Source organism: Lineus longissimus, chromosome 1 (assembly GCF_910592395.1).
Source record: "Lineus longissimus chromosome 1, tnLinLong1.2, whole genome shotgun sequence".
Lineage (NCBI taxonomy): Eukaryota > Metazoa > Nemertea > Pilidiophora > Heteronemertea > Lineidae > Lineus > Lineus longissimus.
In genome coordinates, this window is record NC_088308.1 from 1 (window position 1) to 19,676 (window position 19,676).

Here is a 19,676-nt window from a genome sequence, read left to right on the forward strand (position 1 = left end):
TACCTATTCATATAACTTCAAAACCCAATCCCATTCAAATATTATCCTCGACCAAATCTTGCTCGTTCAAATCATTACCCGACATAATTTTAAAAACAAGGTCACTCATTTTCGCCATATTATTGTCCGCAACGCGAACGTCGTAGGTTTTTCTCTGCATCGCTTGTGAGTGCTTCATTAGTGATGCCAAATCCTGCTCGGTTCGTGCACCCAAGTTCATTTGCATGAGAAGCGACACGATAGACTTTCGCATCATGGTACAACTAGTACGAATATTTCGGCCACCGGCAATGATCAGTTCTCGTGTAATAACGTTGGTAATTTCAGATTGTGACATTTGCCGGCCATTCCATGTTACGAAAACAGCCTCTTTATCCAAATTCGGTGCCGGTGTAAAAGTAAAAAGTGTCCCCCCTGGAAAAAGTGTCCGGCCCTATTGTATTCTGCAATATGGTTCTATAGAGACCCTGACCGTCAATAGCTCAGAGATTGAAGCGCATAATAGAATCCTTTGTTCCCGGACATTTTATCCTAGGACATTTTAAACTTCTACACCGGTACACGTGAACGAATGTTTCAATATAGGTACGTAATAATTTATAATCGTCTACCGATAATGAAATTTGAGCAGTACCGTATTTCTGTTCCGTTTTGTGGACGAGAACATGAATGACACAACGACCGTTGTGAACATTATCTTTCGCATTCTCCACATCTTTGATCTTTAAGTTGATTATAGGACCTGCCCGAGTGACATTTGCTAAAATTAATAACATGATCAAATGATTACGCGCGTTCGTATGGTCATGTAGACCAATGACATTCGTGACATTGTGGGTCAGAATATCTTGCGCCTTCTTTGCACGGTCTCCGTTCAGAAAGGCCTTAACTTGTTCTACAGTGACGATAGCGCGTCGATGAATGTGCTTTTTTTCGTGGGCACGAGTGGAAATCTTCTTGGGTTAGGGTTAATGTTCGAGACAGGATTGAAGGATTTGCGACGAGATCGGTGGTATTTGAAACGGGATTGAGGTATTTGCGACGGGATTGGACTTTAAGGTTTTAACCTGTAATAATTGTCATTCTCCTGCTATGGTAGCAGACACCAGTACCGGAAATGCCCGAGACGGGATTGAGTGATTTGCGACGGGATTGGAGGATTCGAGACGGGATTGAAGGATTCGAGACGGGATTGAAGGATTTGCGACGGGATCGGTGGTATTTGAAACGGGATTGAGGTATTTGCGACGGGATTGGACTTTAACCTGTAATAATTGTCATTCTCCTGCTATATTTGCGACGGGATTGTTGACAACATGATGAGAGAGATGAGACGGTCACAGCCAGGCCTAATCAGTCTTGGCTGCTCTGCCAAGTTGTCAACATGGTGAGAGAGATGAGAGAGTCACAGTCAGGCCGAATCAGTCCTGGCTGCTCGACCGTGGTGACAAGGTGAGAGAGATGAGACGGTCACAGCCAGGCCAAATCAGTCTCTGCTGGAATATCACATCAAAAGAATCATTTAGTTTATTTATATAATGTAACTTTTCAAATCTAGAAACATGAGAAATTTCTTTGATATATCTACTATGATATCTTTTCTGATATACTTCTAAATATCATACCATAGAAGAGGTATCATTACAAGAAAATATCAAAATGTCCAAAACGTAAACAATGGGAAATTTTAAACTTTTTTGAAATATATCCTGACCCCAACTATCTTCGACCATCACACTCATTTCCCCGAAGTGGTGTGTCACTGCTTGAAGGGATTTAGGGCATATTTTCCCTGAACAGAGCAGCTTCTCTTCATTGGGTTGCTGCTCTAAGGGTTCTGCGACTCTTTACACTGGGCTAGGCCTAACTCTGGTCCCTGAAGTTGATGTTAGGTTGCTCGTATGAGGATATCTGCTCAGGCATCATGCTGGAGCATTTTTAACATGCGAAATGGGTCATAGGAGATGTTGATGCTAAACGATGAATTGGAACGTAGCCAGGTGAACCATGGGGATGAAGAATATCCTGGGGACAATGGTGACCCATGTTACAACAGGAGTAGCAGTTCACGAGAGCTTTTAGAATTGTGACCCGGGTTACAACAAGAACAAAAGTTCATGACGGCCTTTTGAAGTGGACCCAGCCTTTAGAATTGCACTGCATGGATACGCCTTTATGTGTTCTTAATTTGGTTGCACCAGGATTAGAAATTCAAATACAAGGTATAAGGTTGAGTATATTCGGTTGTTAACAATCACCATAGAGGTATAATCTCAAAATACATGGCCTTCAACACTGGCAGAGGGGAATGGATAGTACTGGTTTGACCCAGCTCAAAATATATCAGGTAGGACATCACGGTAGTACCTACAGCGTAAAAGGCATTAGCACATACTATCGCCTGCGGAAAATGCACTGACAGAACACAAGTGAGCAGATTAACTGATCATGACATTCGTCCATTTGTTATCAAATCGTCTTCTCGAAACAAATGTCGACAACAACAGATGTACATGAAAATGTAACAATCCGCTTTATTACTGATATTTAACGCTTCACACAAAGTTTCGATGTGAGATACCAAGCACTACCAGAACCTTTTGGGTAAAACAAAACTTGAATTAATCGTGAGCATGGAATTTACAGATACAGGCCCGCATATAGGAAGACTATCTACTGAATCATTTCCACAGACAGCTCAGTAACTAGTTCATTCTAATTGTCCAAAGGCCCCGTAATGCTCAGGATGATATTTAGTAAATGGGTAGTCACACAGCAGGTGAGAAATCAGGTACTAATTATGTCATGTTGACATGATTTTCTCACTCATCAGGACCACATTTCCATTCATACATGCGAGCCCACTGCCTAAAAAGCCACAATCTATAAACAATGTTGAATGGGTAAACTACAAAACATTGGAACTGCAATACAGTTGACATAATCATCTTCAAAACTTTCCTTCGGACATATTTCGTCATCACAACTCTTAATTTCAAAATGGCGATTACATGTTGTATATTCAAACATACGTCAGTAGACTTTGGACCAGTAATGGAGTCCGTTCAGTGGCTCCATCGACTCGTACCAAGTTAACTATAGCATAAAACAATGGCTGTCAAATGAAATTCAGTATTCTAAAGATAATGACAGAAAAATGCGATAATGCTTCAAGCCACACCACATAAATGAATGCTACACGTCAAGTACATTTCGGCAGGTACGTGCGGCAGACATGTGAAACAGTGAAGGAAGAATTTCTGCAGGACGTTCTATAAACGTCGATGTACATCACAACAGGGATCAAACCAAATCCTTACTTTATTCTGATTGTTTATGATTCCTCCATAAGTCCCACAGGTTATATCAAAACGTCGCCCTACGCCCCGGACAAAGCTTTTCAACTCACCCAGGTGCCAGGCTATGAGAAAAGCTGTGATGCGATGTTGATTGCAATGATTAGTCAAAGTAAAGCCAAAGTGAGCTGATAGTGGTAAATGTAATCCATTATTTCCTATGCCTGATTGCGATAAACAATCCGAAAAGGTGCATCCCCTTAAAATATATACTGCTGTACGGGAAGAAGTCACCTATCTGGTAAGTCAATTTTTAGAGAAGAATGACTTGAGTCACATATCTCCACTTTATTGGGGAATAACTTGAATCACTTCTTTCCGCTTTAGTGGGGAATGACCAGGGTCACCTATATCCACTTCATGGGAGAATGACTAGAGGTCTCATCCTTACATGCATTTAAGCGCAAGTTGCATTTTACTCTGAATGCAACAGCTAAAACCAAGACTTATTCACGCACCTATTAATTTCTACAATCATCAAATATATTCTAAGTAAAAAAAAACCTGGCGTGATAACTTCGCATGCATAGGCTACATGACTCATCCCGGAAAATCAAAATCTTGAACTCTGGGCATTACGTGCCAAATCCAGGTTCCAAGACATGTCGTATTTCTGAATTCTGAGTCCGAGGAAAACAGCGCTCCCTTCGTTCAAAGACGCGATAAAGTTTTTATTCAACTTGTGCATTCGGATCTTGCGATCTTGGGGAACATGATAGTTAAAGTTTCACATTATAGTGCAATAAGTGAAATGCTTTTTGTTTTTCTTACTTTCTTATAGATCTTTTGCTTCGTCACGCCATCTCAGCAGGGATAAGGTGCTTGAAATCAGCCCACATTAGGCCCAGTATGTCTATAGGCCCAGTATGTCCATATCCGAATATATACATCAGTTAAATATACTTTATTTAATGCCGAGAGAGCCATTTTGCAAGGAAACTATCAAGGGACTCGCTCAGGAATACCAGACAACTCGGAACCAGGACTTGGCACGAATTACCCGGAGTTCAGGATTTTGATTCTCCATGGTTTGTTACCATTGGTATATTTCTTGCTTCTTTTTCATGTACTAAAAACACTGTTATATAATTAATATATGAACTTTTATGGAATCCCGCAATTGTCAACTTCCCTAGTCATCACTTACCTAGCCAAAGGACAGTATATTTGCCTCAGTATCAAGTTAGAACTGTATTAATACACACACAACAATTCTCACACGTTCTTTCTAAACAATACATGTATAATAGAAAAGTTCTGTTCTTCTTAGAAATCAGTGGTCATATCGTCTACTTGCTCCATAGCGAGTGCACCAGCCGCATTACCAGAAACCTCGTGTCTGGTGAAGGTTGAGGACTTCTGGGACGAATTGCCGTCTTCGCAGTAACCTTTGACCTGACAAGTCACGGCTGAAAAATAAACTCCAGTACTTTAATGGTAGAACTCGTGACTTACAAGACGCTGACAGTCGCATCGATTGATGGTCCGAAGGATGAGAGCTCCTTCAGTGAGATTAACATGCAGGCAATTCATATCGATATTTAACATTCGAGACATTTTTTCCAGACTTTGGACCATATTTTTGGAAAATGTTCATCTTTTTAGGCTGTACATGTATAACGAATTTAGAAATTTTCCAAAGATCCCTCCCACGGGGAAAGATGTGTTGGCTTGAGTATATTCATCCAGTAAAATGATTCAAATTTGCTTAATATAAAGGTAAAGGTGTTTAGCTGGACTACCCGTTGTGAATGTGGCCGTGCTTATAATGATATCTGGGATGAGGACAATGTGCTTTTAAACAACAATAACCTTGATCTTCATTAGATCTACGTTTCTTAAATGAATGAATGGATGGAGCAAGCAGGTGAGCTGTGACAGTAACACTGAACTGCTTGGGGGTAAATACATACACAATGAATAACAAGGAAACACAACCACACAGAAATGGTGTGCGCATTGCTATGCTATCGAGGAAGCGTGCAGTTTGTAATGTTATCTATGAGGTAAATCAGCAGCACACCGATGAGTGGTACATTGGGAGTAGATCTGTGTCGTCAGCAACACACCGATGAGTGGTACATTGGGAGTAGATCTGTGTCATCAGCAGCACACCGATGAGTGGTACATTGGGAGTAGATCTGTGTCATCAGCAACACACCGATGAGTGGTACATTGGGAGCAGATCTGTGTCATCAGCAGCACACCGATGAGTGGTTCATTGGGAGCAGATCTGTGTCATCAGCAACACACCGATGAGTGGTACATTGGGAGCAGATCTGTGTCATTAGCAGCACACCGATGAGCGTTACATCGGGAGCAGATCTGTGTCATCAGCAACACACCGATGAGCGTTACATTGGGAGCAGATCTGTGTCATCAGCAACACACCGATGAGCGTTACATTGGGAGCAGATCTGTGTCATCAGCAACACACCGATGAGTGTTACATTGGGAGCAGATCTGTGTCATCAGCAGCACACCGATGAGTGGTTCATTGGGAGCAGATCTGTGTCATCAGCAGCACACCGATGAGTGGTACATTGGGTGCAGATCTGTGTCATCAGCAGCACACCGATGAGTGGTACATTGGGTATAATTACTACCCATTCTTAAAGATAAACCCCCTCGTAATAAGAAATTCAGAAATTGTTCGTGATACTCAGTACCCCACGAAGGTTTTACAAGGAAAAGGCCGGGGAAACCGAGACTTCTCTGTTTGCACTTCGTCAATAACAAGTTCGAGTGGACGATACTTTGGAGAGTATGCAAAAGAAATGCAAAAGGTCACCAAAAAAACGAGCACAGGCTGAGGTATCTCGAGTGGTACGTCTCAATGGTCCCAGGGATATGTCAACCATTTTGTATACTTTAAACCATTTTCTGTTGTAAGACGTATATGGCAGTTCAACACGCTAAGTCCAAACCTGTTCACCCGCCCGCCTTTGTCATTCAATTGAAGATGAACTACAGCACTTGAAAAGCATTGAGAAAGACATTTAAAAACATGGTGTCTTAGAAGACGGGAAAAGATATTCATACGTGTTGATTCATTTCAGGTGCATCACATGTACAAGACAAAACATGAATTGGCAAAGGATCCTTAAATGATACATATTAATATGGATTTCTTAGTTCATGCTTTCTAGTAACCAGGCAGGATAGAAAAGGTTAATATACCCAAATTGTAGGAAATTATTAGTGAATCAACTCTTCCCAAGCGTGTTCGCGTCTCTCACGAAGGTTTTTTCTTAATATTTTCACGAAAAGGTTTAACCATGTAATTCTATTCTGAGATTACTTTCCTTTGGTTACAACATGAGCGTAGCTAAATTCATTAGCACTAGTATTAATCTATGGAACCATGTATTGTTAAGATTGTTAAGATATCAGCAGTTGCATAAGCCCCCCCCCCCCCCCCCCACACACACATAGTAAAGAATTCTTTTAGCTTCTGATTCGCCAAGATATTAGCCTAGATAATGGCCCGCAGTCAATTATTTTCAAAAAGAGACGATTAAACTGAAACCAGGACGTGTAGATGAACATTTTAGTAATGTTTCCCTTCTATTCAGTTAATAAGCTACAAAAAGTGATTCACTCCTTGAGATAATCATGTATGGTGTTACCGTTCTAGTCAGCCCCTGGTTTCTCGTCGGGGGTGCCTGAAGTAAGAAATGATCATGCGATGAAACCACCAAGCAGTGCTACTGATAACCGCCCCCCCCCCCCCCCCCCCGGCTCACCTGAATCCTGTTGTACTCGTTTTGCCCTATGAACCTCGGCTGCATATCATTCTAATTTCTAGTAGAAATTGCGTATAGATGACTGATTGATATAATTAGGCAACTATTCTACATGGTGAGAAGACAGTTTAAGGTGAGAGATATCAACACTAACCGCAAACATACAAAGAACACACCTTGACTCAATCTTCAATGGGGATCAATCGGACTCAATCTTCTCAGAATAGATTTTGTTAGGTATAGCAGCCAGATTCCTCAGAAACGAAGACATTATTATAAATAGGCCTACAGTTGACAAAGAAATACCTGGTTGAAGTCCTTCAAAGCTTAATCCTTCCCCACTGTTGTTCTCCCCAACATCCATCGTGAGGGAATCGTCACCTTTTGATCCACTGGAAGTCTTCGTTTCCGAACTGTCATCTGCTGCAACATTCGGGGTCTTTTCGTCCGTTAATTCTGAAGTCGTCGGTTTGGGTATTGTAATGAGAACATCTTCCTCCATCTTCGCCGTGACGTCCTCTACCCGAGATATCTCTTCGTCCTTTCTGGGCAGACCTTGCTCACCGGGCGATAGCGACGACTCAATAGGCACATTTGCTGGATGTTTCTCTGCCGTGATCTTTTGTTGCTCCTTGACGGGTTCCTCGGGCGGCATTTCTAATGGCGACGGTGGTTCAGAAGGCCTAAAATCCAGTCTTACATCACCAGTCACTTCTGTTAGCAATTCCGTGGGTTGTATCGGTTTTTCAGCAGATTCTTTAAGTTCCGTAACCTGAGGTTGTGCTTCCTTATGTTTGGGCGCCGGTGTTGATAGCTCGACTTCTTTCTTCGCTTCCGTAGGTTTGGGCGCCGGTCTTGGTACCTCTATGTCTTCCTTCGCTTCCGTATATTTGGGCGCCGGAGTAGATACCTCGACTACTTCCTTCGCTTCCGTAGGTTTCGGCGCCGGTGTTGATACATCGACTTGTTCCCTAGATTCAGTATCTATAGATACAGAATCGAGGTATACCCGTTGTTTTGCTGTGAGATCCGACATTATATTATGTAACGTTTCTATTTGAGTCTGTGTTACGGTCTGGTCTTCGGCTTCGTTCACCACAGATTCTTGTTTCGCAGCCTCAACATTTGGCAGAGCTTTCAACTCCTGGTTTGCTTTTATCTCTTCGTAAGAGAGTTGACGTTCTGGGAAGGGTTTGCTAGCATGCGGCTGCATGAGTTCTTTTGATGGTGTCGAGCGTTGAGAGGATGTCCGCGATGACCTTGACGATTTCGTTGTTGCCCCAGAAGAATTCAAATCAAAGGATCCAGTAGCTATTTGTAACTTTTTGAATGCTTTCGAAGGTATGTTACCACCTCTGTAAAGTTTGGGTTCGAAGCCTTCTTCAATGATACCTCCCACGTCGTCATCGTCTGTTCGTTTTGGTCGTACATCCTTCTGCCAAGTTGGAGCAGACGACTGATGTGAATGGTATGGCTGCATCTGTGACATCTGACTCAACGCTTCATTTGACTTTCTTCTCTCATGTGCGATGGCCTGCCATGCCGGAGCTGGTTCATTTGCCTTCCACTGTTTCTCTCCAGGGGGTTCCCATTCATTTAATTTGTTTTTCTTTTGTAAACTTTCGACCTTTGCCTGCCATTCTGGTGTTGGTTGAACCTTCCACGCTTCGTGCTGGATGTGAGGTTCCCAGCGAGCTGGGGGTTGATCCTCTGGCTGCGCTGGAGGCTGCCACTGGGGCTGCTGTTGAGCTTGAACCTGCCATGCTGGCTGGTAATCCGGGATATCTGTCCGTATAGGAGAACATAAGTATTAGAATTTGAATGTGCTAATCCCGGCTACGCACTTTCTGGTTTTGGGAAGAACGTTTAGCATGTGTATTGGCCATAAACACAGGCAGCATATGTGATGATGTCATGCAGACAGTTTAATGATAAACTAGAATATGATGATGGGAGGTGGTATAATTAACTAGCATAGAACCAAACCAAATCATCTCTTTGGTGTTAGAATAATGAACAAAAGCTATAACATATTGTTTTAAGAATCTCTATCTGACCAACAAAATGCACCGTGTATAGAATAAGAAGAGAAAGGCAAGTCTAGCACACAGCAGACACACATTTCAAGACGACAGAAAGTCAAACGGGCACATCGGGCTCAACAAGCTAACAGATTTGGGGCCGATTCATCACCGGTATTGGCAGCTTTGGTTTCATCCCAGCATCTATGCCATTGAACGAGAGGAAAACATTTCCTTGCCTCGAGTCATTCACTATAATGGCAGGGGTGATATTTGAACATTATATTTCAACAGTTATAACTGTTAAGAGAAGATTATTCTACATGAACGTGGGAGACATGGTTCATGTGTAACTCCCTCCAGTCCCGACCAGCAGTAACATGACTGCTGAGGTAAGCTGTTGAGGTGGCATTTGACTGACCTAAAGAAACAGCTATGACTGTCACTAACTTCACCGATAGGTTTAGAATTTCCAAGACATTCATAATGAGAACATGTCGAACAACTCATCAATATATCGTGTAGCTGAATGTGGTGCATTATGTTTTAATCATCATTATCTTTTGTCCTCCAAACACTCCTGACATGGTGCATTTGCGGTGTCACGGGTTATTGATTATCATACACGTTTCGAGTATACTGTAAAATAACAACCGAAAATAAATCTCCTGATTAATGAACGCGTCCTTTACTGACTGTTACAGCCACAAGTGTGTAGCTTCGTGCATAACTTAACATCCTACATATCGTGCCTTAATAGAAAGAAAACTGGCTTACCACCCCCTCCAGAAGCAAACCTCTTCTGCTGGCGTTTCCACGCTCGCAACTCTGCAGGGCTCATTTCAGCTAGATAAAAATCCAACGAATATCAAAAAGGTATCGCCACTGTGAGTATAAGCGAACATCATCAAGAATATGCAAGATTGCAAAATAGTCATAATTTAAAAAACCACAGGAATATTACAAACATTACCCTGCCCATACATGTAGCACTCATTCTTTTTATCATAGAGAGAATACTCTGATAGTCCTATCCCCTAAATGGATCTTCAAAACGTTGTAAGCAACTTACATTCTGGTTTTGGTGGCGTCGCGTGTGCAGTGTCATAGACCGGCGCTTTAGCCATGTGGGCTGGTACCGGTGCGGGGTATTCAGCAACCGTTGCGGGGCGTGGGGGTTCCTCGGGTTGCAAGGAGCACGGCTTAGGCTTGTGTTGCTTCACCTCCTCAAGGATTTCATCAGGGTCAGCACCAATGGCCCTCTGTAGCTTCCTGAACGCCTTTGAAGGAACCGTTGAGCTGGTCTGCCTGGCAGCCTTGCAGTGCGTCTCCTCATACACTCCCGAGGCTTCCTTTTTTCCACTGCTCATTTCTGGAAACAGTATAGGTTTTCTAGTATAAGTAATCTCTAACATACACTTTTTGCACCACGTTTTCGCTGGCTTTTGCCTCTATTCCAGACTCGTCACTTGTCAGCTCCAAACTTGTCAACCTGACTCAATTGAGGAACTACCTTATAACTGGCATGGTCACTTGGGAAAACTGATTAAAAGACTTCATTATGATGAGTTGATAGAGTGGGTCATACCTTCTTCCTCATCTTTGGTATATCGTTGTAACAGCTTGAACGACCTCGACTGCTTACTAGGATCTGATGGTAAAAACTTCTTAAACGTTTCCTCTTCATACCCGAGATCATCTTCGGGATTGAGAGGCTTAAACTCGGGCTCCAGCTCTTCAGGCTTTGGCCTCTGTCTGAAGGTCTTCTTCTCATCTGTGATCCCGTGGATCATTTTGTAAGCCGCTGATTGAGTGGGATCGAACTCCTTGTTGGAGGGGCTGCTGGCTGGTTTTGGTACATACTGGTAGTTCCTTTGTGGCTTTGGGGCCCTTGGAAAGGAATGAAGTAAAAGAAGTAAACCTTTGCTGACCAGAAATGAGAAAGCAGTCTTCAGTATGACCTTTTTAAAATAATTCATATTGTTCATGGAAAAAACATTGACTGCACATGATGTGAATTTAACAATAGACATACATTACACTCCAGGAATCGCTCCAATGTACTCACTCTTGGGTCTGTGAGGGCTTGGCTGGTTGGACTCCTATCCCTCCTGAGCTCTGTCCAATGTAGGCATCGGCTGGGGAGTTGTACTGTCCATGGCTTATTACCGCACTGCCGGGCCCTGCACTGACTGTGGCCGATTTAGTAGGACTATCATTTAATTCATGCTCTACTTGTGGCTTCTTTTGTCTGGAATCAGGAACAGTTATATTGATAGTTAGTTATAGATTGATATTAATTTTATTTATGGCTTTTGGCTTCAAGAGCCGACTGCGAAATCCTCTATAAACACAGTATTGTATGCTTTATGTTTGAAAAGGAAACGCATTGTAACCTGATCAGTGATGTGTTGGCAGTTGATTTGTCTCTTCCTCTCGATATTGTATCAAGTTTAGTGTCGACATTGCGTTGACGAACTCTGCTTACTGAAACAACTATAGGTAGAATGGAGAAACTTTGTGACGAAAACATTTTTGTGATCGGAAAAACCTCTCCGCCTCATTTCCAGGAAGACGGCGGATGTTTCTGACCTCCAGGTAAAAGTGAGTCCACCACCCTTGTACTTTACGTGAATAATCTACACGGTGATCCCTCTAGCCGGAAGTGACTCCCTACCTTCTGTGTTTCTGCTTGAACTTGAGCAGGTCATCCTTACTGACCGCAGCGTACGTGAATGGAGACTTAGATCCAGGTCCTTTTGCCATCTGCTTCTGCACGCAATCAGGAATATGGGGGCCGTCTGTGCCATCCTGAAGTCATATTCAAAGATAGAATTAGTCAAAGTAGCAGTGAATTATTAAAATTTGTCTTCAGCAATTGCAATTGACAGTGCTTTCTTGCAAAGCGAAGTAAGAACACCAGACTTTTCCTTTCCAAAGATTCAGTGACGCAAGAGTCCTGGCTCACACGAGAGTGATGAAGCCAGGCCACCCACTTTTCTTCACACCTTCTGAACGGGCCCTAATCTCTACTTCGTTTCCTCCAAGATTACAGAGAAACATATATACGCAGGTGTTACAGACTCCGTTTTGAGTATCTTCCGGTTCTCCCACTGAACAACACGGAGTATGAAAACAACATGCTCCAGCAAATGATTCTTACCTTATTATTGACATTCGATTCATTTCAATTTTTGGTTAGCCATGCAAATAAAGTCAGTCATTAACTGACACCAGGAGGCATGGCATAGCAGGGTTAACGGCAATGGAAGGCTACAGTGAGAGTTATGAATAAAGCCAGTCAATAACAAATGACAGTATCTAAAGGTGAAGAAATAGCAAGTTTGACGTCCCATGTCAGGAGGCATGGCATAGCAAGTTTGACGTCCCCTGTCAGGAGGATTATGGCATAGCAGGCTTGACGCCCCATGTCATGGAGGCATGACATAGCAAGTTTGACGTCCCATGTCAGGAGGCATATGGCATAGCAGGCTTGACGCCCCATGTCATGGAGGCATGGCATAGCAAGTTTGACGTCCCATGTCAGGAGGCATATGGCATAGCAGGCTTGACGCCCCATGTCATGGAGGCATGGCATAGCAAGTTTGACGTCCCATGTCAGGAGGCATATGGCATAGCAGGCTTGACGCCCTATGTCATGGAGGCATGGCATAGCAAGTTTGACGTCCCATGTCAGGAGGCATATGGCATAGCAGGCTTGACGCCCTATGTCATGGAGGCATGGCATAGCAAGTTTGACGTCCCATGTCAGGAGGATTATGGCATAGCAGCTTGACGCCCCATGTCATGGAGGTATGGCATAGCCGGTTTGACGTCAATAAAGAATAAGCGCGGATAACTACGCAATAGAATCGTAAGCGCATTATGAATGCAGCAAAAGGCAGAATTGGCAAACAAGGAAATAAGTGCAGGTACCTCATTCTAAATGCATTCAAAACTAACGGATATCAATATTACAAAAACCAAAACGAAATTTAGATTGAAATTAAAAGAATGGCTCATATCATTCTGTATTGTTTACCTGCGCGTGTATTGATGAAGTCGCTGTCATAGTTGGGCGCTTAAATCCTCCCACAGGTGGTAGCGGGGGTGGTGGTGGAGGTGGGGGAGGAGGTGGAGCAGCTGGGACAGCAGGCGCACTGTGGCGGGATTCTCTTTGTAGCTGTTCAATCGGAGGAGGTGGTGGAGGAATGAATTGTGGGCTGGGACTTTGAGGTTGCCATTTCGTAGGGGCAAAAGTGGTGTTGTCGCGCGGTGCGAATCGTATCGACTGCTTCACAAGACTGTCGTCATGACCAGGTGCAGTTTGTGTTGTAGAGTAAGGCTGTGAAGTATACGGAGATGAATAGTCTGGCGAATTACTGCTTGAAGAATAAGGATAGGCGTTTTGAGGAACACAGGACTGGTAGTTTGCGTTAGAAGGATATTGCGGTGTAGAAGTATCAGGCACCTGGGGTCTTGAGTCGTGCTGTGATGCGTGGCTAAAGTGTGGCTGTGTCTCCACTGGCTGTTCCCATGATGGCTGCCTCGCGTAACCATATTGTGGTTGTGTTTCTGCTGGTTGTTCCCGGGAAGTTTGTCGCCCGTAACTGTACTGGGGTTGTGTTTCAGAAGGAGGTGTATGTTCATATGATGGCAGTCTTCCGTATTGTGATTCAGTTGGTTGTGGTTGTTCACGGGATGGTTGTCTTGCGAAGCTGTACTGCGGCTGTGTCTCAGCCGGCGGCAATGGTGCACCATATGTCCAGGGAGCCGGGGCCTGGGAGCGTGGGCTGCTTTGTTGAGCCGTCGAGCCAGAGAACCCGTAGCTCTGTGGCTGTGATGTGTTCAACATCTGTCTCCCATAGGATGGAGAATCATGTCGTTCTCCGTATGTTGGTGACATAGTATCCGTTCGATGTTGAGAAGAGTTCGAGAGTTGCCGCCCGTATTCCTGTCTGCCAAAGGAGGGCGACCTAGTCTCTGCACGCCGCTGCGAGTTATTGGATAACTGCCTTCCATAGGAAGGCTCGCCATAACTCGGCGACATGGTGTCAGTCCGTCCGTAAGTTCCAGATGTAGACTGTGATACGTTTGAAAATTGCCTGCCATAACTCGGCTCCGATTGCCCGCTGTAACATGAGGACATTGATTGCGTCATGCCATAATTGGGTGACATTGGGCCTGATCCTCCTGAAGACTGTCTCCCATATCCTCGGGATCCACTGGAGTCCTGCGACGATTGCCTCTGATATGTGGGCTTAACATCCACGGATACAGGACTAGAATAACCATAATTTGAATTTGTAACAGTTTCATAAGAAGGTGGTTGATATCCGCCACGGTTTGGTGACAGGGAGCTAGCAGGGGAGCCATAACCGCTAGCCGATCTGTTGGGATCCTGATAGCCCTGCCCCTGGTAGCCGTGCCCGTCCTGACCTCCATACCCATGTCCTGACTGCGTTTTGGGCGGTGCTTGCCGCTCGTAATAGTGGTACTCATTGGACGAGGCTGACATTGCTGGGATATTGCCGTTTGGAGTGCTTTTGTAAGAGTCGTAGGGAATCGCCTGTGATGATGACATGATAGGTTCCGGTGGAGTGAGGAGACCGCCTCTGAAAGTTGAAGAAAGGTGCTTTAGTTTGGTATTGTGGATTGCAATCGTTGCTAGAAGAAGCCCAATGTCACGTCACATTGGCCCTGATTTGATAATATTCAATATCATTACCCTGCCAACATCGGAACACCGACTGAACCCCATGAGCGGTAGTGTACACCTGATTAAATCCTTGTATCCAAGATCGTGACCTCTCAATCCTATGTGATACTTACCTCATTCTTTCACTTTAAAGAATAAGCAAATCGAATGATTAACCATAAAGATGAAAAAAATTCTGAAGTCCAAATTTTTTTTTTACTGGGTTTTTTTTCTGCTCAAAATGAACCAACATCTTCAGTCCCAAAACTTTTTTGGCTTTGAAATTTTTTCAGAATTTTGACTTTTTTCTGCTAACCCTTACCCTATTAAATGTCAATATTTCGATTGAAGACATATGAAGACTGTGCCTCGAATTGGCTGATTCACTCCACACCCGTTATATGTCTTCCCGGGCATTGCGCCCATCTTCATATTGCTCCAGATAACTTGCGGCCAAGGGAGCTGATGTGTATGACGGCTATGTATTTATCTTTGGGTAAATCAGAGCTATACGAGAAAATTCTCTCGGATGACTTGATACTTACTTATGAATAGTTAACTGAAGAACGTCGTGAGTATTCTTGATGATATCTTGAGCCTCATTGTGCGTCAGGTCAACTGAATCTATGTTGGAGACCTTTAGGATAAGGTCCCCAGTTGCCAGCGCCGTGGAGGCGACACTTCCTGCAGTCACCTGCAAATATTGAAAAGACAGATTCTGGACTATGATTGAACTTTGGAATCACGAGCATATATGTTGACCTACGCGCCGGTGGAAGCATAACTAATGGGTTGGCTAATCTCCGTTTTATGGACATTCATCGATACCTTATGTGTTATATACAGGTGATTACATTGTATATCGCCTTGTGCATCTTGAAACTATACCGGCTATTGCATGCAGGATCACTGGGATCTCAGTGATTATCGTAAGAGAAGGCGAGCTGCCCTGCGTCTGACGTATAATTATCATTTTTTGTTATGACTTGAAATATATCAGCTATCCTTATACTATTGTGCCATTCGTGAAATGACTGTTCTAAACATTACGTTTTGAGGAACTAACTGGCTGGACTTGGCAATGCTATATACATGTATGCATTTTCCGCGCACACACTGCTCGGTTCTTTCAAAATGGCGTCTGTTTTAAGGATGAAGTATTTGGCAGATCTGCCTAGTTGGCGCATTCACCCAGGAAATGCCTATACCGTCCTGAGACGACCAGCTTTGCCAATACATTGAAGAAATTCACTCGCAGGTTACTTGCGTGGTTGTTTTTTGGTTAGAATGAACCTGAACATAATATGGAATCTCTTGCCAAGCCAAAGCGTTACTCATTCCATCTGTTTCTTCTCACCTGGTATGATAATATCATGGATGATGTACAGGCAGAGGAAACGTACAGGTAATGTACACAGATACAGCTATACTAGCAAGTATATGAGACTTCCTTCACACAACCCACTTGGTAGATATATACAGCTTACCATTGCTATAGCTGTCTATGATGGGTGGAGAAAACCGTGTACGAAGGTGAATACACGGTGACAAAACGCTACAGTAGTGCATTAGCAGTTTGAAAGTGGTGATAACGGCCATTGTCAACCCGTGATATCTCTGCACCACTGGCACCAGCATGAACTGCAGGATCATTCACTTGGTTGTTACCTGCCTTTTGTAGTCACGCAGGCGAGGAAGGAGCATCCAACAAACACTTTCCTGAGAATACCAGCATGTAACCAAGCTTACAATATATTGGCGTACTATCAATCAAGATATCATGTGACCACCCAAGGTCACACTCGATGTTCGTTGTCCGACACCTAGTGCTGTCTCTCGGCTCCAACCTTGTCAACAACAACTACATTTACATGTACCAACCTGACAACGACTCACCGCTGGTCTCCACGAACACGTGCTGATGAATGTCTTGCTCATATTTTATCCAAGCGCCAGCATTTTAGCAAATGTTGCAATGTGTAACTGGTATCCATATCACAGATACTGGAAGTGGTCCACCATCTTTATAATGTACCAGTAACTCAGACGCATATACGCATACATGGCGACGTATCCCGACAATACACAGACACGTTGACCTGCTAACATTTCTTTTTACGTCAAACGACCTAGTCTACGAGTAATCAAGGAAAATGTTCCGTATGGCTAAGATTAGTACTTCGCATATTTGCATCTGGTAAAAACCTATTTGCTCATGCTAAGGCTAATTGATTTGTCTCAAGCATTTTTAGTGTGAGCAACTCATTTCGGCTCCAAGTGTTTATTTCGTGAACCCCGTCTATGTACCTCTTACATAGTCAACATTTAACAATATAGATTGAGTTATTTGGTTAACCCCTTGTCGTCTCTAACATTAGGATTTTCATACAGGGGTACTTTTTTGGTTGAGATAGCCATTAGCTATGAGACGGAAAACCAATACCAACAGCTAACCTGAGTTATTAATTTCTATTTCAAAACACATGAAACTTGATATATCTTAGGCACCGGTATTTCGGAATTAAAAACAACCAACGCAGACGATGCTTAGGAATCCACGAGAACGGAGTCAGCCATCAAGGTCACGCCTGCTGTACCTCACCCTCCCTATGAACAAACTCATATCGTGCATGCCTCGAAGAAACCATAGCTTTGGTAACCTACCCGCTGAACAGAGAGCGGCTGCTGATAATCCCTCCCTCCTTGCAGCCGGAAGCCCCACGGCACGTCTGGGCTTGGTCTCCTCAACCATATCGTCTCCATGACAATATTTGGCGCCGAAAACCGGCCTTACTTTTGAAAAACGGCAAATATCCTTGAAGTGAGCCAAGGCGGTGTGTGACTAAAGCCCTTCTCAAGATAGACGGCTAAAAATAGCACCTCTCAAAGGTGCATTTAAGACAGGTAGTGCGGTTTGGTCTGAGGAAGGTCACGTGATATCCGGCAGCCATCTTGAATGTTCTAGGTACACACTACCAACAGAGCGTTATATTTGCTGTGCACGCTAACCTGACGTATGATTCATGCTTAATCAGTTAACTGATGCAGACAAAATAAGCTTGGTATAAAAGAGGATTCCTTGAGGAAACCACCGTTTCTTTCGATCTCCACACAGTACGACGTTTGACCATTAATGCATTTGATGCATTCATGTGCTTGAAATCAATGTATTGTTATAAAAGGAACACGCAGGCCTATCTAAAAGTTAAATGGAACAGCCTCCTGTTTAATGTATTAAGTGGTGATTGGATTTCGCTAGTTGAGATCAAGTTGAACGAAACCTGAGCTATATCTGCATTGCCCAAGTTGACATGTGTATGGACACAGTAATGCGGTTCCAGCCTAAAATCCATTGTAGCAAACATGTATGAGGGACATAAATTCCTTTTCCGGGTACATTTGATGGTAACTCGATCATTGGCATCAGACTAACTGCCGAATGTCGAACTACGACATGGAAGGGAGTGGTTGTATCACAACAAGAGAACAGCTGTCTCCCTAAGACTGAGCCAGCTTCTCTGCTGCTCAACTCGATCTGGGGTTGTATCGCAACAAGACAACAGCTGTCTCCTACAGACTGAGCCAGCTTCTCTGCTGCTCAACTCGATCTGGGGTTGTATCGCAACAAGAGAACAGCTGTCTCCTAAAGACTGAGCCAGCTTCTCTGCTGCTCAACTCGATCTGGGGTTGTATCGCAACAAGACAACAGCTGTCTCCTACAGACTGAGCCAGCTTCTCTGCTGCTCAACTCGATCTGGGGTTGTATCGCAACAAGAGAACAGCTGTCTCCTAAAGACTGAGCCAGCTTCTGTGCTGCTCAACTCGATCTGGGGTTGTATCGCAACAAGAGAACAGCTGTCTCCTACAGACTGAGCCAGCTTCTCTGCTGCTCAACTCGATCTGGGGTTGTATCGCAACAAGAGAACAGCTGTCTCCTACAGACTGAGCCAGCTTCTCTGCTACTCAACTCGATCTGGGTAAACCACTGGCCAACTGTCTCGTTTTGTTCCTCTGGAATACAGCCCGTCCCAAGAAATGATAAATGAATCGTTCTGTTCCTCACTATCACAGGAAGAGACGTCAGTATTAACCCAGTTTATTTATCACTGCATTGATATGCATTGAGTGGTATTTTATGAGTAATCCTGATTACCTGTTAGAGCAGACTTTATACCTGATATACACGTACAGTCTAACAGAATCATTTGCTCAGGAATGCTGTTGACGCTGGCGTTGGCGGCCAACTTATGTCATGCGTGGCCACACAATGTGACCGCTAACAACCTCACACCTGCGGATGACGGCGAATTGGAAAAATATTCTGCATATATGTTAAAGCAAATCATGCAGCCTATACTTCATAATAAGTTATGGATCGAAATAGTGCAGTTATCAGCTCCCCAAGTTGAAATATAACCCTGTTGAAGCGGGTCATCGACACTGTTTGATTTGGCATGCAGGCATATACAGAGAACAGACTTCTACAGATACCGAAACCTCATTATCACAACACGACGAACATCGATGCTTGCTCACTTCTCCTAATGATGAACTTAACACCGAAAGTAGCTATTTGACCTTGTGGATGTCAAGTCATCTGGCCCTGGAGAGTGAAAGAAAATACAAAGTCGGGCCAGAAATAAACTATCGGACAGGCCGATGGGTACTTACCTTAATGTATGACTTCCAACACCACTGCACCACCACTGACAATCTAAGAAAGGTCACGAGCTCCTCTCTCGTCCAGCGTGGGCGGACCGTCTGCTTCAAAGTGAGAATAACAACATAACCTGTGCACGTGCCGCGGAATTAAAACCAATCAGCTTTTTGAATATCCACAACCAGTGAAACTGAT

The 19,676-nt window shown here is 43.7% G+C and overlaps 1 protein-coding gene across 4 annotated transcripts; it reads right to left on the minus strand.

The window, feature by feature from the left end:
* Window positions 1–2,516: 2,516 nt before the first annotated feature.
* On the minus strand, window positions 2,517–17,679 carry LOC135482985 (titin-like). 4 transcript variants are annotated; one of them, XM_064763490.1, is made up of 11 exons: window positions 17,486–17,679; window positions 15,367–15,515; window positions 13,166–14,738; window positions 11,801–11,934; window positions 11,192–11,374; window positions 10,712–11,013; window positions 10,196–10,495; window positions 9,901–9,969; window positions 7,409–8,887; window positions 6,986–7,021; window positions 4,633–4,765 (listed from the first exon to the last, which is right to left on the minus strand). In XM_064763490.1, exons 1-10 carry the CDS (start codon window positions 17,582–17,584, stop codon window positions 6,990–6,992), a joined length of 4,320 nt encoding a protein of 1,439 aa, XP_064619560.1. In that variant the 5' UTR covers window positions 17,585–17,679; the 3' UTR covers window positions 4,633–4,765; window positions 6,986–6,989. The 4 variants fall into 4 exon arrangements, with proteins under 4 accessions (XP_064619568.1, XP_064619546.1, XP_064619554.1 ...); XM_064763498.1 differs by lacking the exon at window positions 6,986–7,021 and having other exon boundaries at window positions 2,517–4,765; window positions 13,595–14,738; XM_064763476.1 differs by lacking the exon at window positions 6,986–7,021 and having other exon boundaries at window positions 2,517–4,765.
* Between the last annotated feature and the right edge of the window lie 1,997 nt (window positions 17,680–19,676).

Excerpts from the sequence above, each read along its gene's own strand:
- LOC135482985 (XM_064763476.1), bottom strand. The coding sequence starts at position 17,584 with ATGGAGACGATATGGTTGAGGAGACCAAGCCCAGACGTGCCGTGGGGC. Across the intron at positions 14,739-15,366 it reads CTTCAGTTAACTATTCATAA|AGGCGGTCTCCTCACTCCAC; the intron begins GTAAGTATCAAG and ends TTCAACTTTCAG. Across the intron at positions 11,935-13,165 it reads CTTCATCAATACACGCGCAG|GATGGCACAGACGGCCCCCA; the intron begins GTAAACAATACA and ends ATATGACTTCAG.